The following is a 25057-nucleotide window of genomic DNA, read 5'->3' as shown; positions in this document are numbered from 1 at the left end:
TGATCAGGGCTCCACCTTTGGTGTATTATTGTAGGGTTTTTCAGGAGTGCCAGGGTGGCCTGCTCTGATTTGTGATGTAGGGTCCAGGACAGCTGCTGTCTGGTTGACTAATGGCTCCTCACCTTTCAGGAGTCTAGAGGTCCCTTTGCTATAGCTGACTCAGCCACTTGATGACATGTGTTCGTCCCAGAGGCTTCTGGGTATTTATCCTGCCCTGCTGCAGAGTGTGGCATTCGCTCCCTTGAGGGACTCTCTCTCCTCCAGGGGGAGAGCTGGGACCTTTAACCAGTGTGACAAAGTTCCTCCTCTACCTTGGTGGGTCTTGCACTTATTGGCAGATTTGCTCACCTTGGAGCTTCACGGCAATCCTCAATTTGGCCGTTTTCGTGAACCCACAGTCCAAGTCAACTCCTCCTGTGTCTGACCAGGAGTTGGGAGGTTTGGGGGGAACCCGGGCCCACCCTCTACTCCGGGTTCCAGCCCAGGGCCCTGTGGAACGCAGCTGTCTAGAGCACCTTCTGGTACAGTTGTGGGACAGCTACAACTCCCTGGGTTACTTCCCCATGGCCTCTTCCTAACACCTTCTTTTCTCTCACCATAGGACCTTCCTCCTGGTGTCTGATAATGCTTGTACTCCTCAGTCCTCCAACAGTCCGCGTTCTCACTCTCAGCTCCTAGTGCCTCTTGCTCCCAGCTCCTCACACTCACACCACAAACTGAAGTGAGCGCCTTTTTAAACCCAGGTGCCCTGATTAGCCTGCCTTAATTGATTCTAGCAGCTTCTTGATTGGCTGCAGGTGTTCTAATCAGCCTGTCTGTCTTAATTGTCTCCAGAAGGTTCCTGATTGTTCTGGAACTTTCCCTGTTACGTTACACAGGGAAAAGGGACCTACTTAACCTGGGGCTAATATATCTGCCTTCTATTACTCTCCTGTAACTCAGTGTCCCCGTCCGGTTCCCTTCGTTTGACCCTTTGACCACACTCCTGTCCCTGTTATTTCATGAGTTGTCCCCCGGATTTATTTGGTGTCCAGGTCCTGTGGATCCCCCTCTTAGGCTGGGGGGGGGGGGAAATCTTAGGCTTTGCCCGCCCACTTCCCGGATCCCAGTAGGATTACTCTCCTGTAGCCATTTGGCCCGACCCTGTCACACCAGGCACGCAGCTTCCAGGCCTGGAGCAACCACAGGCTAGGCCCAAGGAATCATGGAACATTCCCGGAGGGGAATCATGAGAGTTTGGCTTCTCCTTCCACAATCTCCGAGGTGTTCTGCTGTTTGGATCTGCAGGACGTGTACCCAGAGGGCATTGCTGGTGGCCTGTGTCAGCCTTGAGATACGGCAGGACAACTAGCTAGCTCCGGGCTGGCTCCAGTGCCACACCCACGAGTGCAGAACAATCAGGGCTGTTTGATGAGCCCAAAGCATGTGGGGGTTGTGGGAACATCTCCTGATTCCCACACCCATCTTGCCCTTGTTCTCTGCCCCTTGTGTCTGACGTTGGCTCGTGCCCCGCCCCCACTGTCCACCTGTGCTCCCAGACTCTCACTGGCTTGGTAAACATGAGGTAGAACCCATCACGTCCTCTTCCCCTTTCCTCCTTCCTCAATCGATGGGAGCCGTCAACATCCACCTTCCTGCTTTGGGGCCCACCACAGCCATCAGGTCATATCTTCATCCATCACTGTCATTCTGCTCCCTCTTCCCCAGCCTATCTGGCCCAGGCACTCCAGCTTATGATACAGATAAAAATCAGTGCTGATCTCATGCCAAGAGCTCCCAAAGCAGCAAAGCGCTTGGGACAAAACGAGCCATTAGCACCTTAACAAGTTCACATGGGGCCAAAGAGCCGGGTGTCCATGGAAATCAGACCCCAGAGACAATCAGTGGCAAAACAGGAATAGAACCCAGGGTCCTGGCTCCCAGCACTAACCACTAGACACCACTCCCCTACCAGAGCTGGGAATAGTAGCCAGTGGTCCTGGCTCCCAGCCCCCCTTACTCTGCTCACGAGATCCCACTCCCCACTTAGAGCTGGGGTAAAACCCAGGAGTACTATGCTTATGTTCCCTTCAGGTGTGTCTCTGGTTACCTGATCTCAGCGAGGGACCAGTCTGTCTGGTTGCCATGGAGACAAGCTGGAGCAGGTCTGATGGGACAGGCAGTGTCACTCGCAGTTGTGCCAGGTACGTGTCAGCTGCGTCCCTGACACACTGTGTGTTGCCACCTGTAAGCCACTGGGTAGCTTTGCCTAGCCACCAGGATACTGCTCAGCCAATGAGAGCTCACGGGGTGACATCATGGTTGTCTCTGCTGTTCTACTGGGTCACTTTGTTATCACCCCCATATCCTTGTTAGGGTCTTAAGATGGGAGGCGGGGAAATGTTCTGAGACCCTCTCTGAACGGGTCTCTAATATGTGTATTTTACGGCTGTACCCAGAGGTCTCTGTTGAGATCAGGGCCTCAACACGCTGGCTGCTGGTCAGAGTCATCGAGATTGAAGGCCCTATCATGCCAGATGCTGCACAGACACAGAGAAGGGGCTGCAGAGGAGCTGCATGAGAGAGGGAAGGACAGAAGAGCCTTGAGTCCGAAGAGAAGCAGGGATGGAGAAAAAGGCAGGACAGTCCAGTGGTTAAAGTGCTGGGAGACTGGGTTCAGTTCCCAGCTCTTCTCATGTAACATTGATCAAATTGCTTAGGGCCTCAGTCCCTCTGCATCCATGGCAGGGCCCCAATTTCCCCCACACTAGGAGTTCTGTATGTCCTCCATTCTCCCCTCATGGTAGGGGCTCTGAGTACACCCTTTCCCCCTCCACCCCATACCAGGTTCTCCTATTCTCCTCCAATGCCAGCAGCTCTGTGTGCCACCTCCCCTCATATCAGGGCCCCAAGTTTGCCCCATGTCAGGGGCTCTGTCTGCCCCCCTTTCCCCTCTTCTCCCCATGTAGGGACCCTGTGTATCCCCTTCTCCCCTCCCCCATACCAGGGTCCCCCATTCCCCACAATGCCAGGCGATATGCACACCCCCATGTCCCCCCCATACCCTCCTTTTCTCCCAACCCTTATTCTTCTTTCTGGCAGGGAAACATTCAAGGTGTCAACATGGGAGGGGGGGTGTTATGCTGCCAGGTGTTAACTGGCACCATCAACCAGTTGTTTAACCAACAGAAAATTGCAGAGATGACGGAGGCCATGGCTAATCAGGCACCAGGGGCTCTGGGGGTCATCCCCCCCACTCAGTTTTTAGCTCTCCCCCAGCTCAAGAGAGCTCGGCCCCTGGACGCAGCACATTCCCTGGGATGCTGGCAGGGATCGGCTGCCGCCTCCCACGGTTACTGCCTTGCAGCCAGAGCAATGCCAAAGCGCTGAGGGTGAGGCCTAGCTCTCCCCCTCAACCGCTGGGTGAACCCAGCACGCAACAGCACCAGTGCTTTACGTGTTTCTCCCCATGTACCCAGTGCCTTTCAGAATCCAACGGGCTCTGAGCTGGGGGCAAGAGCTCCTGGTGCTTGTGCGGGGGCAGAGGGATTGGAGGGAGGGTAAGGGCTTGCAGGAGGGGAACAGATGGTTCCAGGCTGGGAAGGGGCTTCCTGGTAGTTCCTACTCTGCCCTTCTTATGGAAGTTCCTTGGTGGCTGGTGCCCATTGCACTCCTCTTCTCAGTGACTGGGGCCCTGTGTGCCCCCTATGCCTCCCTACCCAGATGCCAGTGCCCTGTCCCATCCCCGACCCCAGTGGCTGGACGCCGTGCCCCCCTACTGAGATGCCAGTGCCCTGTCCCATCCCCCACCCAAGTGACTGGCAGCCTGTGCCCCCCTACTCAGGTGCCAGTGCCCTGTCCCATCCCCCACCCCAGTGACTGGCAGCCTGTGCCTCCCTACCCAGGTATCAGTGCCCTCTCCCATCCCCCATCACACCTCAGTGGCTGGCACCCTGTGCCCTCCACTCAGGTGTTAGTGTCCTGTCCCATCCCCCATCACACTTCAGTGGCTGGCATACATGCTCTTGCATCTTCCCCGGGCTGGGTGTCTCTGCCAGGCCTGCGGTGGCTTGGGGGCTCAGGGCAGGTCCTGCTCTCACCCCTGTGAGATACTGTGGGGGCAGCAAAGATGGACCCCACCCCCAGGCCCCTGGTTCTGCTGCTATGATGGAACGAGACTCCAGGGCAGCTGATGGTTGGACTCGGACACCTGCTCTTCTGCCAAGCCAGGGGTAAACAAAGCAATGGCTGGACGGATGAGGGGCCGCCTCACAAAGGTCAGAACAAGTGTGGCAATTAAGCTGAGGTCCCAGAAACAGTGCCCAGGTGGGTGTTGTTCTAGGAAGGCCAGACCTGCCCACGCCACCCCCTCTGAGACAAAAGAGGGACAGCCCAGAGCCCGACCCAGCACAGCTCACGTCCACGCACAGCTCAGGATTTATGGGTTGTGGGAACCTGACACCAGGACTGGCTCTCCAGCACTCAAGGGCAGTCAAAGCCAGAGAGAGAGGTCAGGGCTTGGCTACAATTCCAGCGCTGCAGCAGCACAGCGGCGCTTACCGAAGGCGCTACCTACGCCGACAGGAGAGGTTCTCCTGTTGGCATAATTAATCCACCTCCCTGAGAGGCAGTCGCTAAATTGGCCAGAGAATCCCTCCCATCCACATAGCGCTGTCTGCACCAGGCATTTGATCCGTACAACTGCATTACGTGGGGTGTTGATTTTCCACACCCCTGACTGCCGTAGCTATACTGACGTAAGTTTGTAGTGTAGACCAGGGCTCCCTGTATGTCTGTAGTGCTTGGCACAATGGGGCCATGATCTCAGCCGGGGCAGGGCCTGTCTCTCACTGTGTGTCTGTGCAGTGCCTGGCACAAGGGGGCCCTGATCTCAGCTGGGGCAGGCCTGGCTCTCACTGTGTGTCTGTGCAGTGCCTGGTACAAGGGGGCCCTGATCTCAGCCTTGGCAGGGCCTGTCTCTCACTGTTTGTCTGTGCACAGGTGGGCCTCGACCCTGGCTCGCAGGGCTCCCATTGTGAGGCTACCCATCACTGAGTTTGCCTTTAGCAGGACTCTCTACTTTTCCTTAATAAAGTTGGATTTATCGGAGATCTCTGGCCTGGGCTTGTTCAGGGGAAGATCTCACTTATCCCTCCTTGGTCTCTATGGAATTCCATAGGAGATGAAACCAGCCAGACATGGCATAGGGGGCCTATACAAGGACACCAGACTGGAGAATGAATCTCTTTCTGGAGGGTTTTGGATTCAACCTATGGGATTCTATAGGAGGCAGAGAATTCTATAGGGTTACGCCCTAAGGGAGGGGGAGTGAGCCCTCAGCCTCTGAGCAGCTACCCAAGGGAGATCAGGACTCGGGGCCTTGTTCTAAAAGGCATGGCTGATTCTAGGGCTGGGGGCAAACCCACCAACAGGGATGAGCACAGAGTGGGGCCATGACCCCAGGCAGGAGGCTTTCCCCTCTCTGTGCCTCAGTTTCCCAATCTGAGCCACCCGGTCACCTTGCGAGACCCTGCTGTGGGCTCCCCCTCTGCCCTGTTGGCAGCCACGGGGCCCTGGACCAGGCAGTAGCCCTCGCAGGGCTGCTATAACAGCCCCCATGCCTGACTCAGAGCTCCACCCCAGCCCCACGGGCAGCGCAGAGATGGAACAATGAGGCCCTACATATCAGTGCCTCCACCATAGATCAACACAGCTGAGACGATAAAGTCTAATCTTATCACCGGGGAGGGAGGTGGCAGGTTGCACGCTGGGGGTGTGTGTGTGCGTGTATTGGGGGGGAAGTGCCAGGAGTCCTGCGCCAAGAGCCAGGTGCCCGAGGAGCAACCAAAATCCCCACAGCCTGGGCAAAGCATATGGGTAACATGGACCCATAGGGCAACTGGCTGCTCCAGGCCAGCGGGGGTGGGGAATGGGACACAGAGCTTTTCCCTTCTAGGGGGCGCCGACTCCAATCCGGTCCCAGGCTCCAAAACAAGTCAGTGATCTCAGCTGGACTTGCCCAGGGTTTCTGTTCCTTGTCCCCTGGAGGGGGGCGCTTTCTCCCCCTGCCCCAGCACACAGCTCAGGCTCTGCAGGGGGCAGCTGCTTCCAGTTCCGTGAGCCTCTTGCACCTGGCAGGGCCAGTGCCTAATCCTGGTGGAGAGTTAATGCTGTCTGGGGGCGCAGGTGTCATGGGCCAGCCTACAGGCCCAGATTAGCATGGGGGAGGGCCCTGCAGGTGTGTGGCTGCCTGTCTATATATGGCAGTGTAATCTGACAAGGGGGCTAAGCTGGTTACTGGCTGCCCTTTGTGGAAAAATTACCGGCCCTTCTGTCATTGGATCATGCAGCCTTGGGCTGCTACCTAGCATTGACTCCACAGGGAGGCCAAATCATCTGTGGGGCGGAGGGGGAAGGTCCTTAATCCCACCCCCATTTGACCACCACCGGGGATAGGGCACCTTCACTGCTGGCCATCCAGGTTTCTAGCCCAGCTGGCTTCCACGTAGAAAGCCACTGCAGGATCCTCAGGGTACAGATGTGGGGACCCACATGAAAGACCCCCTAAGCTTATTCTTACCAGCTTAGGTTAAAAACTTCCCCAAGGTACAAACTTTGCCTTGGCCTTGAACCGTATGCTGCCACCACCAAGCATTTTAAACAAAGAACAGGGAAAGAGCCCACTTGGAGACGTCTTCCCCCAAAATATCGCCCCAAACCCTACACCCCCTTTCCTGGGAAAGGCTTGATAGTAATCCTCACCAATTTGTACAGGTGAACACAGACCCAAACCCTTGGATTTTAAGAACAATGAAAAATCAATCAATCAGTCTCCTGCCATTCCTGCCCTGGCCCATCCCCAGGAGGCTGCCTTGAGGCATATTTCCTTCCCCCAGTAATTCCTGTTGTTTGTCAGGTAAGAGCTGCCCTGCCCCTGCCCGTAGGTGGCTGGGGCTATTTCCTTCCTCCCACTGTGGTCTCCTGAACAAACAGGCTCCTGATTCAACACTTCTGATTGGCTTTTGCCCCCAGGACGAACTTTTAATACCATCTACACAGACAAGCTACCAAGCGGTGGCTCATCAGCCCCACCCCCCATCCTGGCCACAGCTCGGGGGGGAGGGACCCCAGAAAGAAGTTTCATTTCCCTTTCAGTTTTCAATCTGACCCCCTTCCCCGCTACAATCATAGGCTGCAGTATTCACAGGGTGGCTGCCACAGTACCCAGGGGCCAGGCTCTCCCGTAAGGAGCTGTGTGCCTCAGTCGGGTCTCCAATGGAGGGGCAGTGCTTGTGAGTGAGCAAGGCCCAGGCGGGGGCCGGACTGTTCATGTTGCTGACACCCGTGGCCAGATCGCAGTGGGCATTTCATCACTCAGTGGGCCCCAGTGTGAATGCTGCTGGGGACTGGGAAAATCAGGCCTTGCTGATAGGTGCTACAGGATGCAGGGGGGTCTCAACCCTCTGAGCCCAAGACCCCTTCCCTCTTCAAAGCGACGCCCCACACTGTCTCCTCTCCATCCATTGAGCAAATAGGGGGTGGAGCCTCTCTTGGTGGGGCAGGCTCCGCCCCTGCCATTCAAAACAGGTCTCCAGTGAGAGGTGGAGTCTCTCTTGCTAGGGCAGGCTCCGCCCTAACCATTCAGAAATAGGTCTCCAGGTAAGGGGCAGAGTTTCTCTTGGCGGGGCCAGGCTCCTCCCCTTTCCCGCCCCCTTGCGCTGGGCTGAGCATGGGATGCTGAGCCATGTGGAAAGTCTTGCCACGCGTGTCCGGTTTCTTCCTGCCTGGGGGCTTCTTCTTCCGTGCCTGCTTCTCGGCTGCCGCCTCCTCCTGCCGGCGCCGTACCTCCTCCTGCTGATGCCGCTCCTGCTCCTGTCGGCGCTGCTCCTTCAGTCGCTCCTTCTCCAGCCGGCGCTGCTCCTTCGGCAGGGGTGGGGGGGGGTCCACCACAATCTCGGGGATGAGGAAGGTGGGCGCTGGGTGCTTGCCCTTCTCGGGCTGCTGCGCATCCTCCAGCTGCTGGGCATCGAAGACGGCTTTGGCGTTGGGCAGGCGCCGCTCTGGGCGGTACCTGAAGTCAGGCCGGACCTTGCACAGCTTGGCTAGCTGGCTTTGGCACTCGCGTTCCACATCGCGGTCCGAGACGGCCACGTCGTAAACCTGCAGGAGATGGGAGTGGGGGGACATCATTGGGTCTGAGTCTTGGGGGGAGCCCCGTGTGCAAAGAGACCCCAAGTGCACAGGTGAGAGGCCTCAGCTGGGTGTGTGCAGGGAAGAGAAACAGCAGAGGGCACCATGACTTTGAGTGGGCCTGACTGTTATAAAAAGCCAGTCAGCTTCAAACCAGCTGAGCGGCGAACAGAGGGAGTTTTCCTGGGAGTTCGCCTGGGGAGGGCCCACTGAGGCTTACATCTTGCCATCTTGCCGGCTTCTCTGAGTAGTTACTACAACTCCTGAGGAAGCTCGTAGAAGGAAGGTAATATGGATGGGGAGTGTTCAGCTGTTGTGACCTGCATGTCTTTCTTCCACAGGACAGAAGCGACTTTGTCTGTACAAAGTGCAAGCTGGTCTCCATATTGGAAGAGAAGGTTCAAGGTCTGAAGAAACAAGTATTGACCCTGTGTTGCATAAGAGAAACTGAAGATTTCCTGGACAGACGTCAGGATATGCTTCTACGGACACAATGTTCTGAAGATTCAGAGCAGGCTGCGCAGTGGGGACAGGAGGACGGTGAAGAAATTTGGCAGCATGTGACCTCCAGAAGAAGAAAGGGGAGTGTCCATGTACCAGCAATGCAGATACAGGTAAGCAACTGTTTTCATGTTCTCTCCACAGGTACTAATGCAGAGAGTGGACTAGATGATACATCTGAGGGAAGGGAACAGAAGGAGACTCCGCCGATTGGAAGGCATGAGATGCACTGTCCTAGGGATGGGGGTTCCACGACGACAGCTCCCAAGAGAAGGGAGGGACTGAGTCATCTATCTGCTGCCCCGACCGGAAAAACCAAGAAGTCTGCTGCTTGCCAGGAGCTAGGATTCACGATGTGTCAGAGAGACTGCCAAGACTCATCAAGCCCTCGGATTGCTACCCCTTCCTGCTTCTCCACGTGGGCACCAATGATACTGCCAAGATTGACCTTGAGCGGATCACTGCAGACTACATGGCTCTGGGAAGAAGGATAAAAGAGTTTGAGGCACAAGTGGTGTTCTCGTCCATCTTCCCCGTAGAAGGAAAAGGCCTGGGTAGAGACCATCGAATCGTGGAAGTCAACGAATGGCTACGCAGGTGGTGTCGGAGAGAAGGCTTTGGATTCTTTGACCGTGGGATGATGTTACAAGAAGGAGGAGTGCTAGGACAAACAGCGAGTTATCTCAAGTGCCTATACACAAATGCAAGAAGCCTGGGAAACAAGCAGGGAGAACTGGAAGTCCTGGCACAGACAAGGAATTATGATGTGATTGGAATAACAGAGACTTGGTGGGATAACTCACATGACTTGAGTACTGTCATGGATGGATATAAGCTGTTCAGGAAGGACAGGCAGGGCAGAAAAGGTGGGAGAGTTACACTGTATGTAAGAGAGCAGTATGACTGCTCAGAGCTCCGGTATGAAACTGCAGAAAAACCTGAGAGTCTCTGGATTAAGTTTAGAAGCGTGAGCAACAAGGGTGATGTCGTGGTGGGAGCCTGCTATAGACCACCAGACCAGGGGGACGAGGCTTTCTTCCGGCAACTAACAGAAGTTACTAGATCGCAGGCCCTGGTTCTCTTGGGAGACTTCAATCACCCTGATATCTGCTGGGAGAGCAATAGAGCGGTGCACAGACAATCCAGGAAGTTTTTGGAAAGTTTAGGGGACAATTTCCTGGTGCAAGTGCTGGAGGAACCAACTAGGGGCAGAGCCCTTCTTGACCTGCTGCTCACAAACCGGGAAGAATTAGTAGGGGAAGCAAAAGTGGATGGGAACCTGGGAGGCAGTGATCATGAGATTGTCGAGTTCAGGATCCTGACACAGGGAAGAAAGGAGAGCAGCAGAATACGGACCCTGGACTTCAGAAAAGCAGACTTTGACTCCCTCAGGGAACTGATGGACAGGATCCCCTGGGAGAATAACATGAGGGGGAAAGGAGTCCAGCAGAGCTGGCTGTATTTTAAAGAATCCTTATGAGGTTACAGTGACAAACTATCCCGATGTGTAGAAAGAATAGTAAAAAAGGCAGGCGACCAGCTTGGCTTAACAGTGAAATCCTTGCTGATCTTAAACATAAAAAAGAAGCTTACAAGAAGTGGAAGATCGGACAAATGACCAGGAAGGAGTATAAAAATATTGCTTGGGCATGCAGGAGTGAAATCAGGAAGGCCAAATCACATCTGGAGTTGCAGCTATAAGAGATGTTAAGAGTAACAAGAAGGGTTTCTTCAGGTATGTTAGCAACAAGAAGAAAGTCAAGGCAAGTGTGGGCCTCTTACTGAATGAGGGAGGCAATCTAGTGACAGAGGATGTGGAAAAAGCTAATGTACTCAATGCTTTTTTTGCCTCTGTCTTCACGAACAAGGTCAGCTCCCAGACTACTGCACTGGGCAGCACAGCATGGGGAGGAGGTGACCAGCCTCTGTGGAGAAAGAAGTGGTTCGGGACTATTTAGAAAAGCTGGACGAGCACAAGTCCATGGGGCCGGATGCGCTGCATTCGAGAGTGCTAAAGGAGTTGGCGGATGTAATTGCAGAGCCATTGGCCTTTATCTTTGAAAAATCCTGGCGATCGGGGGAGGTCCCGGACGACTGGAAAAAGGCTAATGTAGTGCCCATCTTTAAAAAAGGGAAGAAGGAGGATCCTGGGAACTACAGGCCAGTCAGCCTCACCTCAGTCCCTGGAAAAATCATGGAACAGATCCTCAAGGAATCAATTCTGAAGCACTTAGAGGAGAGGAAAGTGATCAGGAACAGTCGGCATGGATTCACCAAGGGCAAGTCATGCCTGACTATTCTAATTGCCTTCTATGACGAGATAACTGGCTCTGTGGATGAGGGGAAAGCAGTGGACGTGTTGTTCCTTGACTTTAGCAAAGCTTTTGACACGGTCTCCCACAGTATTTTTGCCAGCAAGTTAAAGAAGTGTGGGCTGGATGAATGGACTATAAGGTGGATAGAAACCCGGCTAGACTGTCAGGCTCAATGGGTAGTGATCAATGGCTCCATGTCTAGCTGGCAGCCGGTATCAAGTGGAGTGCCCCAAGGGTCGGTCCTGGGGCCGGTTTTGTTCAATATCTTCATTAATGATCTGGAGGATGGCGTGGATTGCACCCTCAGCAGATGACACTAAACTGGGAGGAGAGGTAGATACGCTGGAGGGTAGGGATAGGATACAGAGGGCCCTAGACAAATTAAAGGATTGGGCCAAAAGAAATCTGATGAGGTTCAACAAGGACAAGTGCAGAGTCCTGCACTTAGGACGGAAGAATCCCATGCATCGCTACAGACTAGGGACCGAATGAGTAGGCAGCAGTTCTGCAGAAAAGGACCTAGGAGGTTACAGTAGATGAGAAGCTGGATATGAGTCAACAGTGTGCCCTTGTTGCCAAGAAGGCCAATGGCATTTTGGGATGTATAAGTAGGGGCATTGCCAGCAGATCGAGGGACGTGATCGTTCCCCTCTATTCGACATTGGTGAGGCTTCATCTGGAGTACTGTGTCCAGTTTTGGGCCCCACACTACAAGAAGGATATGGAAAAATTGGAAAGAGTCCAGCGGAGGGCAACAAAAATGATTAGGGGACTGGAACACATGACTTATGAGGAGAGGCTGAGGGAACTGGGATTGTTTAGTCTGCAGAAGAGAAGAATGAGGGGGGATTTGATAGCTGCTTTCAACTACTTGAAAGGGGGTTCCAAAAAGGACGGCTCTAGACTGTTCTCAGTGGTAGCAGATGACAGAACGAGGAGTAATGGTCTCAAGTTGCGGTGGGGGAGGTTTAAGTTGGATATTAGGAAAAACTTTTTCATTCGGAGGGTGGTGAAACACTGGAATGTGTTACCAAGGGAGGTGGTGGAATCTCCATCCTTTGAGGTTTTTAAGGTCAGGCTTGACAAAGCCCTGGCTGGGATGATTTAGTTGGGGATTGGTCCTGCTTTGAGCAGTGGGTTGGACTAGTTGACCTCCTCAGGTCCCTTCCAACCCTGATATTCTATGATTCTATGACACTGGGGGGGGTGGGGGGGGAAGTAAAGCCTGTAAAGCAGCTGCCCAGCCCCTCCCTCCCCAGCAGGGAGCACTGTGCTGTAAGCCTCTCAGGGGGCTGAATTGGGGAAGGGGAAGGGCGAGGGGGAGGTCAAAGCTGGGGACGCATGGCCCTTGGGAGCTGTGTTGGGGAGGGGGCAGAAGAAGGGGGCAGGACAGAGCTGGGGAGGCCTGTCCCTGCAGGGACTGAGTTGGGGAGGGGGCAGGAGAATGGGGGAGGAAGGAGCTGGGGAGGCCTGGCCCTGTGGGCTGAATAGAGGAGGGAGGCCTGGCCCCACCAGGGGCTGTGCTGGAGGCTGGAGAAGGTTCCTATCTCTGCAGCAGAAGTCCAGCCTGGTCCCTGCCTTGCGCCTCACCTCGGCCATGAATGTGTCCTCCTGCAGCAGGCGGGCCGGGATGCTGCGCAGCTTTTCCAGTGTCTCCACCACGCCCGTGCAGTCCCGCAGCTTCTCCGAAGAGCCCAGAGCCAGGCGCACCAGCACCAGCCCCACCCGGAACAGCACCTTCACCCCTGCAGGGAGATCGCAGCCATCAGGCCCCAAGCCAGCAGTAGGGGGCGCTGGCGCAGCCCTGAAACAGCCAGGAGATGGGGGCGAGCAGGCGGGAGGGGCTGAAACAGCCATGATGACCTAGGAGGGAGCCATGAAACAGCTAAAGGCACCTCGGAGGGGGAGCCATGAAACTGTCAGGGGAGCTCTGTGTGAGTGAGAGAGAGAGAGAATGTGAAACAACCAGGAGGACCTACACAGGGAGGCATGAACCAGCCAGGGGAGCTGTGTGTGGGGGACACCATGAAACAGCCAGGTGAGCTGGGGGGAGGTGGGGGGAGAGCCTTGAAGCAGTCAAAGGCCTCTGGGAGGGGGAGCCAAGAGGTGGCCGGGTGAGCCATGAAACAGCCAGGGGACCTGGGAGCGGAGCCATGAAACAGCCAGTCAAGGTGTGTGTGGGAGCCATGAAGCAGTCAGCGGAGCTGGGGAAGCTGGAGCCATGAAACAGGCAACAGGCTTGTGGGGAGCTGTGAAACCACCAAGACAACATGACCCGGCCCCGCCCCTCCTGGTCCAGAGCAGCCAGGATGTCTCAGCTGTGGGGGAGCCATAAATTGTGCAGGACCATGCCCCCAGTACAGCCCTGGCTGCAGGCTGGATGGCTGGCAGTTGGTGGAGCTCTGGGCTGAGCCAGCGTATCACACACCCTCGCTGAGGAAGGCATCCCAGATGCGTAGCACGGTGGGGAAGGGCAGGGTGCGGCTGTAGAGGCACAGGAACCACTCAGTGACGTAGAGCAGCGGCCCCACATCATGCTTCTGTAGGTGCTTGTAGGCCTTGGGGCAGACGCGCCGCAGCAGTGCCACAAAGACCTCACCATCTAGCAGAACTGCCTCCTGCGGGGGCAACCAAGAACCCATCAGATCTGCCCGCTGCACAGCCTCACCCTGCTGCCAAGCATGCAGGCTCCAGCTCCACAGCCCTCTCCTACTCCCCTGCTGGGGAAGGTAGGGCTAGGCAATGCAGGCTCCTCCTCCTCCCTGGTGTCACAGCACCCCCTGCTGGGGAGGGTTGGGCTGGGCATTGCAGGCTCCTCCCCCTCCGTGGCGTCACAGCAGGAATCCTCCCTCTCCCTGGTGTCCGAGCGCCCCCTGATGGGGAGGGCGTGGCCAGGCAGATGCAGGCTCCTCCCCATCCCTGGTGTCCCAGCACCCCCTGATGGGGAGGGCGTGGCCAGGCAGCTGCAGGCTCCTCCCCATCCCTGGTGTCCCAGCACCCCCTGATGGGGAGGGCGTGGCCAGGCAGCTGCAGGCTCCTCCCCATCCCTTGCTGACTCCATGTTGCATCTTATAAGGGTCCATGACCCTGTGGAATTCCCATCCTGGGGGAGGGGCACAGGGGGTTTCTCACCATCTCGGGGCTGTAGTAGCCAGGCAGGTAGCGCTCACTGATCTGCACCAGGCACCAGAAGGCTTGCTGCAGAGGAGGGGGAGACATTAGTCATGGGGGATGTTAGGGTCCCCGGAGCACACGGGGGACAGTGGTGAATAGAGGAGAAGCACAGGGGGCTGTCAGGGAAGCAGCACAGAGTTTACCTGAGGAGGAAGGTGTGTATCATGTGTGGGGAAGAGGGGAACTGGCTGCCCCAGCATGCAAAGGGGCCTGAGGGTAGTGGCTAATGAGGGCTGGGAGTGGGGTTGGTGACCCGTGGGGATGGGGAGGGTGTCTTGTGAGGGGATGGGAGCTGGCTGCTGCATGGGGGAGGGCAGTGCCCATGAGTGGATGGGATTATATCACAGGGAGGCAGAACAGTGGGGGTGGGTACTTGACAGGGTGGGGCAGGGCAGTGAGGGCAGGTGCGTGGTGTGGGTTCAGGAGAGTGGGGACAGGGGCAGGGCAATGGGGGTGGGTGCCCTGTGAGGTGGGGCTGGGCAGTAGGATGAGGTGGGGCAGGGCAATGGGTACAGGGGCAGGACAGTGAGGGCGGGTGACCTGCAGGGAGGGGCAGGGCAGTAGGGGAGGGGCAGGGCAGTGAGGACAGATGCTGGGCAGCGGGGGAGGGGCAGGGAGTGGAGGAGGGGCAGGGCAGTGAGGTCAGGTGCCAGGGCGGGGGGGGAGGCAGTGAGTTGGGGGAGGGCATGGTTCCCAGTAGCTGCTGAGCATGACTCACCTCAGCAGGCATGTGCATGAGCAGCACTGCAGCCACAGGGCCCTGGGCCTGGCAGTAGCCCTCGCGGGGCCGGTACACAGTGTAGGCCTTCAGGAGCTGCAGGAGCCCTCGCTGCCTGCACGGATGGGGCTGGGTGTTAGAGTTGGGCCTGGACATGGGGTGCCCAGTGCAGAGCTCCCTCCCCATACAGGACCAGAACACTGGGCCCATCTAGCCCAGTATCATCCCCTGCCACCACCCATACCCCACCCCGTGTCAGATCAGACCTTTGGGAAGAGAACCCAGGTGTCCTGAGTCCATGAGGCTACATATATACAGAACTCTCTAAATAGATACCTAGAGGGGAGTCTATTGGGTGGATGTGTGGATAGAGGGAGGGAGGGATAGGTGTGGATGTGGATGGAGGGAGGAAGGGAGAGAGGGATGGATAGAGGGAGGAAGGAGTGTGAATAGGGAGGGAGGAAGGGAGGGAGGGATAGATAGAAAGAAGGAGTGTGGATGGGGACTGATAGATGGGTCACACACTCCCCCTCTCCTCAGGGGTTTGGGGGTAACTCTGCTGCCCAGCTGGGCACTCCCCAGGGGACACCATTCAGTTGCAGGTTGCCCGGGTGTGGGGGGATGACTCTGGCTCATATGCCCGAGTGGTGCCCCAGCCGGCGCAACTCAATGGCATGGACCCCTGCCCCTTGGACAATCCCTGCTCTTTAACTGGAGCCGCTGGGAGCTGGTGTCAGTGGGGAGACAGCACCACTCAGTGGCAAGTGCCTGGAATGGGAACCACAGGCCCACTAGGGCAGCGCTGCCCAGCCAGGAGGATCATCCTGGCTTGGGTGGCAGGGTTTTCCCTCTGCTCCCCCAGCACTTGGCTGTGCCCCTGCCACCCCCTTACCCGTGCCCCTCAGGCGACAGGAACATCTCGTGGAAGGGGAACTGGCGGTGAATGTCCTTCTCAATGGTCTCCAACCACTGCGGGTCACCAGGTGACTGTTCCAGTTCCTACGGTGACACGGCAATAGGTGACTATGGCGATAGGAAGTGGGCCACCCCACTCCATCCCCAAGACAGGGGCTCAGGGTTAGCGGCGGGAGATCAGGGCCTGGGGCGGCTGTTAGTGGCTCCTGGCATGGTGGTTGTGTTTGCAGGTGCAGTGTGGGCCAGAAGGGGCATCAGAGCAACTGGATGTGGGTCATTCGGCTCTGGCTGGGACCAACCAAGAGCAATGGAAACCCCAATGACTGAACTGCCACCTATCAGCAAGGGCTCCCAGCAGGCTGAACACATGAAATCAGTTGCAGTCTCTCACCTGGGACTGAGGGACAAAGGGACACGGACAGAGAAAGGAAACTGCAGTTCTCACAGCAGCAGCATGGCTCATGGAGCCCTGGTGCTGGTCAGGACGGATGATGTCTTAACTTTTGTCCCTTGGCTCCTCCCCTCAGGACTCCCTGCGCCATGTGCCAGCGGGGCCTTGGAGAGGGTGAATATCTCTGACCAGGCGTCTGGCTCAGTTGGGACTCGTGGGGCGGAGCTCATGGCACAAAACAGGAGGGCTGGAGTCCAGCAGCTCCACCTCGGAGGCATTAAAGCCTTGTGGCCAGCCCTGAAGGAAGAATGGGACCCCTCGGGAGACTGGTACACTGAAGGGGTACCCACACAGCACTGTTTATAAGCTGGGTCATAGCACAGATCCAGTGGATCTGGGCCTCGAGACGTCATATTCTGACACTGACAATGACTCACCCTGGGGCCAGATCCTGTTCTCCTGCCAGTCACCCCATGGCAGTCAGCAGGGTCAGGGAGAACAAGATCAGGCCCTTTCACCCTCTATATTAACCCCCTGCCCTCTGGCCCTGGGGAGCGGAGAGCTCCCCTCCTGCCACTACAGCAATGCAGGTGCCTGCTGCAAGAGCTAAAGGAACGCTCCCCTAGCAGCAGTGCTAGCTGGGATGTTATCCTCTCTGCACGCTAGTCAATACAGGGTAGCCTTGTGCATAGCCAGTACCTAGAGCCAGGCGTGTGAAAGTGTGGGAGGCAGCTGGCTCAGAGCTTGGGGGCATCGGCATGGATGCTGGTGGGCCAGAGGTGGTGGGTGGGAGGCAGAGGATGCTGAGGGAGAGTGGGAGCTGCAAGGGAGGCAGGGGAGAGGGGAGGAGCTGGTTACCTTGTACTTGCCCTGGTTGCGGGTCATGCTGGCCTGCCCTCCACACAGCAGGGGCCAGCAGCGGGCGCGCATGGACGAGGGGATCCCTTTACGGCACAGGACCTTCACCTGGAGCCAGAGAACTGCATCAACCACAGCACAACCCTCCACAGGGCAGGGCCAGGGAGAGGGGACCCAGTGCACCCCCCCATGGGACGAGGCCAGGGAATGGGGGCCCAGCATGCTAGACACTAGACAGAGCCAGGGCCCTGGGACACAGGCTTCAGGGGCAGGGAGACCCTAGCTCCAGGGTGCTCAGCTGTGTGGCATGACACTGTCAGGAGATGTAATGGGGGAAGCCCTGGCAGCAGCCAATCCCCTGGGGGACTGGAGCACACTGGGGTGCCCTATGGAGAGACTGGTTGCTCCCTGGGGGGATTAGCAGGGCCCTTTGGGGTGCTCCATGGAAGGGCTGAGTGCCCCACTGGGCAATCGGGGTGGCCCCATAGAGGGGTTGGGATTTCTCTGTGGCTCCTCCTCACCTTCTTGTACCTCCTGGCCATGGCCTTCTCCCAGTGTGATGTCATCTCCAGCCATCTGTTTTCCCGGTGCCGGACGAGCTCTACTGGGGGCTGGGCCGGGCTGGATGAGTGAAGAGAATGGGTGTCAGGCCAAAGGCCATCTCCTCCTCGCCCTGTGCCTCCATTCCTACCATCTCTTTGTCCCTCTGGTGCACCCCTTCTACCTCTCTTTCATTCCTTCTTTCCTCCTCGCTTGTGCCCCCTCTTCTCCCTCATTCAGTCGCCGCACTAGGCTCCCCTCCTGGGGCACTACTCTGGGAAGAGAACACAGCCTCCTCATTGCCCACCCCCTGTCCAATCCTTCCTCTCTGCGTACTGCTACCTCAGCTCCCTGTACCCCTGCCCTACCCTGGGGCTGGGCAGGGGGAGGTGGCACCTGGGAATGTGAAAACTAAACACTGGGCAAATCAGGATGTTCCAACATCACCTTAACTCTGACCCTTCTCCTGCCTAACCCCAGCTATGGGCTGGCAGCACCATCACCCTGCCAACACTACCCCCAGATGAGCCATAGACCTCCCCCCCAGCGTCACCCCCACATTCTGCATGCTGAGGGAGCATTGTCTTAACCGTCTGTTATTGTTTAGAGACCCAGAGCATTGCTTTTCACCCTCCATGTGCTTCAGAGACACCCCACAACCCCCACACTCCCACCAGAAGCACAGATCTCTTGTTTATTGGGTTTGTAAATTCATGGGGCACATTCTGAGCAACCAGACCTGGATGCATTTCCTCTGCCATGGAGACCATGAGTTTGAGTAATGACCAAGTAAGCAAGGAGTAATGATTAACAACTAATCAGTGAGTAATGACTGAGTAAATACTTACTTATCCCTGAGTAACAAGTGAGTAAACACTGAGCATTAGCAAGTAATCGCTGAGTAGCATCTGAGTAAATATCAAGTAATGCTTGGGTAATGACTACATAAACCCAAGTAGCAGCAAAGGAGTGATCAAGTAACAACTGAGTAAACCATGAGTAATGACCAGGTAAAGACCAAATAATGACTCAATAAACACTTAGTAACAATTTAGTAAACCCTGACTACTGAGTAATGACTAAATGAACACCACACAATGCCTTAATAACCACTGAGTAAACCCTGAATAATGACTGAGTAAATATGAACTAAATACTGAGCAATGGCTAAGCAAACACCAGGTGGCATTTGAGTAATAACCAACTAAACACGAAGTCATGGCTGAGTAATGACCTAGCAAATGCCAAGGGCTCAACTCCCTGTTGCCCTAGGGAGTCTTTATGCAGAGGCCCCTAGGTCCAGGTGCAAAGTTGGCTTTGCCAGTTCATGTGCCACCTTGCAGCAGCCCCAGGTAGATGTGGTGTCCTGGGGGCAGAACAGGGACACACCTAGGGGAGGTGCTGCACTGTCTCTGACTGTTCTGTGCAAAGCTCCATCAGTCCACTGCAGCAGAGGCACTAGTTGAGCCTCAAGGGTTGTTGTAGCCTGTGAGGAGGGCAGAACTGGCACCTGCCACAAACTGTCTGCCCTCCATCTGGGCCTATGTAACACCTGAGTAACGAGCGAGTAAACCCTGAGTAACGAGTGAGTAAACACTGAATAACAAGCGAGTAAACACTGAGGCCTGGTCTACATATAAAACTTAGGTCAACCTAGCTACATCACTAAGGACTGTGGAAAATGTCATGCCCTGTGCAACATAGTTAGGTCAACCTAACCCCGACTGCAGACACAGCTAGGTTGATGGAAGAATTCCTCTATTGGCCTAGCTACTGCCTCCTGAGGGGGGTGGATTTACTACATCAAGGGAAAAATGCCTTCCCTCACCATAGCACATGTCTACACTATAGTGGTGCTGCTGTAGTGCTTCGTGTGTAGACATACACTGAGTAATGAGTAAGTAAACATTGAGTAACGAGCAAGTAAACATTGAGGAACAAGTAAATATTGAGTAATGAACATGAAAAAGCAAAATAATGAGTGAGTAAACAACATGGAGTAACAAGTGAGTAAACATTAAGAATGTAAGAGCGGCCATACTGGCTCAGACCAATGATCTCTCTAGTCCAGTATTCTGTCTTCTGAGAGTGGCCAATGCCTGGTATTTCAGAGGGAATGAACAGAACAGGGCAATTATTGAGTGATCCATCCCATATCGTCCACTCCCAGCATCTGGCAGTTAAAGGTTTAGGGACACCCAGAGCATGGAGTTGTGTCCTTGACCATCTTGGCTAAAAGTAATTGATGGACCTATTCTCCATGAACTTATTTAATTATTTCTTGAACCCAGCTATACTTTTGGCCATCACAACATCCCCTGGCAATGAGTTCCACAGACTGACTGCGTGTTGTGTGAAGAAATACTTCCTTTTGTTTGTTTTAAACCTGCTGCCTGTTAATTTAATTGGGTGACCCCGGATTCTTGTGTTATGTGAAGGGATAAATAACACTTCCTTATTCACTTTCTCCACACCAGTTATGATTTTATAGACCACTACCATAGCCCCCCTTAGTCGTTTCTTTTTCAAGCTGAACAGTCCCAGTCTTTTTAATCTCTCCACATGTAAAAGCTATTCCATACCCCTAATCATTTTTGTTGTAATGAGTAATGGGCACCTAAACACTGGGTAATCAGTGTGTAAACACTGACTATTGAGTGTGTAAACACTGAGTAACGAGTGAGTCAACACTGAGTAACGAGTGAGTCAACACTGAGTAATGAGTAAGTAAACACTGAGTAATGTTTGAGTAAACACCGAGTAATGAGTGCGTAAACACAGAGTAATGTCCACATATAAACACCAAACAATGAGTGAGTAAACATTGAGTAATGTCCACATAACGAGTAATGAGTGAGTAAACATTGAGTAATGTCCACATAAACACCGAGCAATGAGCGAATAAACACCAAGTAATGTCCATGCAAACACTGAGTAATGAGCAAATAAACATTGAGTAATGACCAAGTAAACACTGAGTAATGAGCGAGCAAATACTGAATAATGAGCAAATAAACACTAAATAAAGAGGGAGTAAGACTATCAGTGTTTTAACCCACAGAGCTTCACTCTCATACTCTTATCAGGACACGGGTGTGGGCAGTGACAGGTCTGTTGGGCAGGGGAATTGCCTTCGGGGGCAGGTTGGCAGCCCCACCACATGCAACCTTCCCAGCAGCACAGAATGGATCCCCAGGGCGAGGCTGTAGGAAAGGATCCCAGGGAAAACAGGTATGGGGCTGAACAGGGCTGTTCTCTCTTCTCTCCTGGGCCCGTTCACACCCTGAGCCACTCGGCGGGGTGAGGTGGGGGTGGGGGAGGCTGGGGCACTGACGTCCCTGACCGCACACTGCTGCAAGCACGGTGTGCACATCACCATGGAGACGGGGACAGGATGTGGCTGAGCCATGAGCTGCTGAAACAGGAAGTTAGTTCATGCGGGTCGAGGGGTCCAGGGTGCTCCCCTCCCTTGGCCCAGCACTCACAGTGCTCAGAGCCCTTCCCAGAGGGGTGAGGGGCCAGAGCTCTTCTCTGGGGCTGACATGGGCCTCACACCCGTCATTAACACACGCCCCACCCCCAGAACCCAAAGAAAGAAAAGGGCCATGGACAGGTGTGAGCAGTTAGGAAGAAAACCACAGCTTCTGAGCTCATGTCCTCTGCAGGATCATGGCATGGGAATGGGGCAGAGTTCCCCAGCTTCCCCCAGGGCCGGAGCATTCTCCAGGCCTCGGTGCCTGGCAGTCCAGAGGGGACATCTCTAAAGACCCGCTCGAGCTCATCACAAGTTCTGGGATCAGTGCAAGAGTCACCCCTGGGCTCCGCAGGAGATCAGACTAGACCAGTGGTTTTCAGCCCGTGGTCTGCAGATCATGGGTGGGGTCTGCAGATCATGTCTAAGATTTCCAAAGGGGCCTGCACCTCCATTTGAAATTTTTTTGGGGTCTGCAAATGAAAAAAGGTTGAAAACCACTGGACTAGATGATCAGAACAGCCCCTTCTGGCCTTCCAGCCAGGGATCCAGGAGCCTTCCCATGCCTCCGCGTGTTGCATTGACGTCATAGTTTGCATTTCATTTCCTACGGTTTTTGTAACGAACAGTAAGGAAGGGGAGGGAAAATCCCCTCCAAAGACAGGGCTTCCATCTCTGGTGTTCCTGAGCTCTGCTCCTTTGCAGACGCACCTTGCGGATTTCAGAACTGGGATCTGTTTGGCTAGACCCTACTTAAACATGCCCCTCTCCCCCAAGGGAGGACCTTGGAATCCTGACTGAGCCAGTAGTTAGAAAACCCCACCCTGTCATCTGCCTTCAGCACACTGTGCATTAAAACAACAACCAAACAGACCTTAGCCTTGCCATGCTGGATAATCACCATTAAACCCCTTGGCACTAGCTAAGCTTAGTTATCACCATCAGCTAGCCCAGTGTCCAGGGAGACATCCCAATAATCCAGGTCCCAGGGAAGCAGGAGAGGATGTTATAGTAACATAGCATCTTTCACCCTGCAACACTTTGCAGTCAGTGCTGGCTGTGTGAGCTGGGGCAGGTCACCTGCCCTGCTTGGTGCCTCAGTTTCCCCATCTGTACAATGGGGAGTAGGACACCACCCCCGCACCCCTCCCATCCAATAGGAGATGGGATGGCAGGTGCTCTGGAACAGTTAGGTGTTATTGTGATTGTAGACGTAGACAGTTATGGGGCTGGGGCTGCCTCTAGGAAGGAGGGCACACAGGACGCTCTGCTGCAGGAAGCGGGGCGGCAGCATGGCGCACTGGCACCGGGGTGGCATGGGCTCTTCCAAACCCTACCCCAAAAGCTCCCGCAACCTCAGCTGACCCAGCCATGAGGCTGATGGCCTGAGCCGACTCTACCTGGATCCAGGTTTTGGGGCTGTACACCCACTCGTGATTCCCCAGCTGGGGGAAGGTACAGAGAGTGAACTGGGGTGCCCAGGGACCGTTGTGCCTCCCCAGCAGAGGGCCTGCCCTCACTAGCACCTTGGGTGTGGAGACCCCAGAGGGCATCCCCGACATATTCCCTGGGTCGGGGGCTCCCCTACATCCGGCTGTTAGGGAGGTGGGGCTGGTGCACAGGGCCCTGATGCAAGAGTCCCAAACCGTTCTCCCTCCCAGTTCCTGAGACCCTCGTTCCCCAAACTCCACCTCTTCCCTGCTTCTGCCCCACCCCCCAGGGGGCAGCAGGACTAGGAGAGAGGTGGGGGGCAGGGCCACAATCACAAGCTGCTCCTCTTGGGTGTGGGCTGATTCCCCAGTCCCCAGGCCAGGGGCTCAGCTCCTCTGTGTATGTCCGTTCTATGGGCCTGAGCACCCCATATCCTCAGCTCACAGACGGGGAGATACTGGATCCAGGCTCAGAGCTCAGGTGGGTATCAGCCCAGCACCCACGATGGTTCCAGGGAGGAAGAGATCAGGATGAGGAATGGGACCCAGGCATCCAGGTCAGCCATGCAACGTGCTCACCCCTAGGGGACACAGGAGTGCCTTTTGCAGCACCTCTCTGCAATGCCCACTTTGAGCACTCCAATGCCCAGGCCTGCCCCACTCACCCATCCTGGGCGCCACTGGCCCCAAGGAAGCCATAGCGGTCGGTCTGGCGATAGGGGGCGGCCCCGTTCAGCTCAGAGTCGGAGCCCAGCGAGCTGGAGTCATCATGGCGCCCAAGGGCTGAGTCGAAGGTGTCCAACAGCTCCTCCGGGGTACTGAGGCTGGAGGAGTCAGCGGAGGACATGGGGCCGGACGCCATGCCCGCGAGCCCAGCACCCTGCAGGGGGAGGGAGGGCAGGGAGAGGGGCCTGCAGTGAGCACCCAGCATGGCCAGCCCTGAACCCAACACCCCAGGAGACATCCCCAGGGTCTGACCTGCCAAGGGCCCTGCACCCCCATCTCCCCCAGGGTCTGCCCCCTGGGACCCCTCATCCCCTCTCCCCCCAGAGTCTGCCCTGTGTACTGGGGGGATGAACTCACGGGGGCCTGGTTTCTGGGCAGGGAGCGTAACACCCTCACACAGAGCCCCCCACCCCAATTTTCTTGTGTCTATCCCGGGGGTGACTTTGTGCAGCCCTGGTCTCCAAGTTTGGCCCCCTGGCACAGCTCAGGGGGGTTCCTAGGCAATCTCCCCACATTGTCCCCAAGGAGCCCTCCCCGTGCTCCGTTCCCTCGTTCCCACTCACCTTCAATGTGCCCAATCCCCTTAGCTCGTGCTCTGTGCTGGGGCCATTCCCAGTGGAGCAGTGCCCAAGTGGCACGGCCGCGCATCCGTCCCTTGCCAACACCTCAGTCCAGCGCGCTCCCCACGGGCGCTGCAAACTTATTTCCTCTTTGCTGTCATTTCCTTTTGCACCTGACAGGGCTGAGGCAGCAGGCAGCATGTGGGTGAAGGGGGAGGGGAGCCTGAGGCCACGGGGAGTGTGTTTGTGGGGCAGCGCCCCCACCCCGCTCCCTGAAGCGCCCCTGCTGGCAGAGGCTGGGGCTGGAGTAGCCGGGAGGTCCCCTCCGCCCCAGCCAGCGCCCTCACTCGGCTCCCTGCAGCGCCCCCTGCTGGCAGAGGCTGGGGCTGGAGTAGCCGGGAGCTCCCCCCGGCCCCAGCCAGCGCCCTCACCCGGCTCCCTGCAGCCCCCCCTGCTGGGAGAGGCTGGGGCTGGAGTAGCCGGGAGCTCCCCCCGCCCCAGTCAGCGCCCCCACCCGGCTCCCTGCAGCGCCCCCTGCTGGCAGACGCTGGGGCTGGAGCAGCCGGGAGCTCCCCCCCGTCCCAGCCAGCGTCACCACCCGGCTCCCTGCAGCGCCCCCTGCTGGCAGAGGCTGGGGCTGGAGTAGCCGGGAGCTCCCCCCCACCCCAGCCAGCACCCCCACCCCGCTCCCTGCAGCCCCCCCTGCTGGGAGAGGCTGGGGCTGGAGTAGCCGGGAGCTCCCCCCGCCCCAGTCAGCGCCCCCACCCGGCTCCCTGCAGCACCCCCTGCTGGCAGACGCTGGGGCTGGAGCAGCCGGGAGCTCCCCCCCGTCCCAGCCAGCGTCACCACCCGGCTCCCTGCAGCGCCCCCTGCTGGCAGAGGCTGGGGCTGGAGTAGCCGGGAGCTCCCCCCCACCCCAGCCAGCACCCCCACCCCGCTCCCTGCAGCGCCCCCTGCTGGCAGAGGCTGGGGCTGGAGTAGCCGGGAGCTCCCCCCCACCCCAGCCAGCACCCCCACCCCGCTCCCTGCAGCGCCCCCTGCTGGGAGAGGCTGGGGCTGGAGTAGCCGGGAGCTCCTCCCGCCCCAGTCAGCGCCCCCACCCGGCTCCCTGCAGCGCCCCCTGCTGGCAGAGGCTGGGGCTGGAGTAGCCGGGAGCTCCCCCCCGTCCCAGCCAGCGTCACCACCCGGCTCCCTGCAGCGCCCCCTGCTGGCAGAGGCTGGGGCTGGAGTAGCCGGGAGCTCCCCCCGCCCCAGTCAGCGCCCCCACCCGGCTCCCTGCAGCGCCCCC

At 56.7% G+C, this 25057-nt stretch overlaps 1 protein-coding gene across 1 annotated transcript; it reads right to left on the bottom strand.

Moving 5' to 3' along the window:
• Positions 1-6994: 6994 nt before the first annotated feature.
• TBC1D10C (TBC1 domain family member 10C) lies at positions 6995-24136 on the bottom strand. The gene is made up of 10 exons (XM_027818246.3): positions 23773-24136; positions 23149-23363; positions 17563-17662; positions 17042-17149; positions 15770-15876; positions 14878-14992; positions 14118-14183; positions 13414-13603; positions 12576-12730; positions 6995-8139 (listed from the first exon to the last, which is right to left on the bottom strand). The coding sequence occupies exons 1-10, from the start codon at positions 23968-23970 to the stop codon at positions 7621-7623; spliced, it is 1773 nt and encodes a 590-aa protein (XP_027674047.2). The 5' UTR covers positions 23971-24136; the 3' UTR covers positions 6995-7620.
• Between the last annotated feature and the right edge of the window lie 921 nt (positions 24137-25057).

The sequence above is a fragment of the Chelonia mydas genome, chromosome 6 (genome assembly GCF_015237465.2).
Source record: "Chelonia mydas isolate rCheMyd1 chromosome 6, rCheMyd1.pri.v2, whole genome shotgun sequence".
Classification (NCBI taxonomy): Eukaryota; Metazoa; Chordata; order Testudines; family Cheloniidae; genus Chelonia; species Chelonia mydas.
Note: the sequence above shows the minus strand (reverse complement) of the source record. Positions and strands in the feature narration are given on the sequence as shown.

Bases quoted from the DNA above. Each gene is read 5' to 3' on its own strand.
- TBC1D10C (XM_027818246.3), bottom strand. From the start codon at position 23,970: ATGCTGCCTGCTGCCTCAGCCCTGTCAGGTGCAAAAGGAAATGACAGC. The intron at 17,663-23,148 runs GTGAGTGGGGCA...TCACTCATCCAG, and splicing joins GCCAGTGGCGCCCAGGATGG to CCCGGCCCAGCCCCCAGTAG. The intron at 14,184-14,877 runs GTGAGTCATGCT...CCTCCTCTGCAG, and splicing joins TCATGCACATGCCTGCTGAG to CAAGCCTTCTGGTGCCTGGT.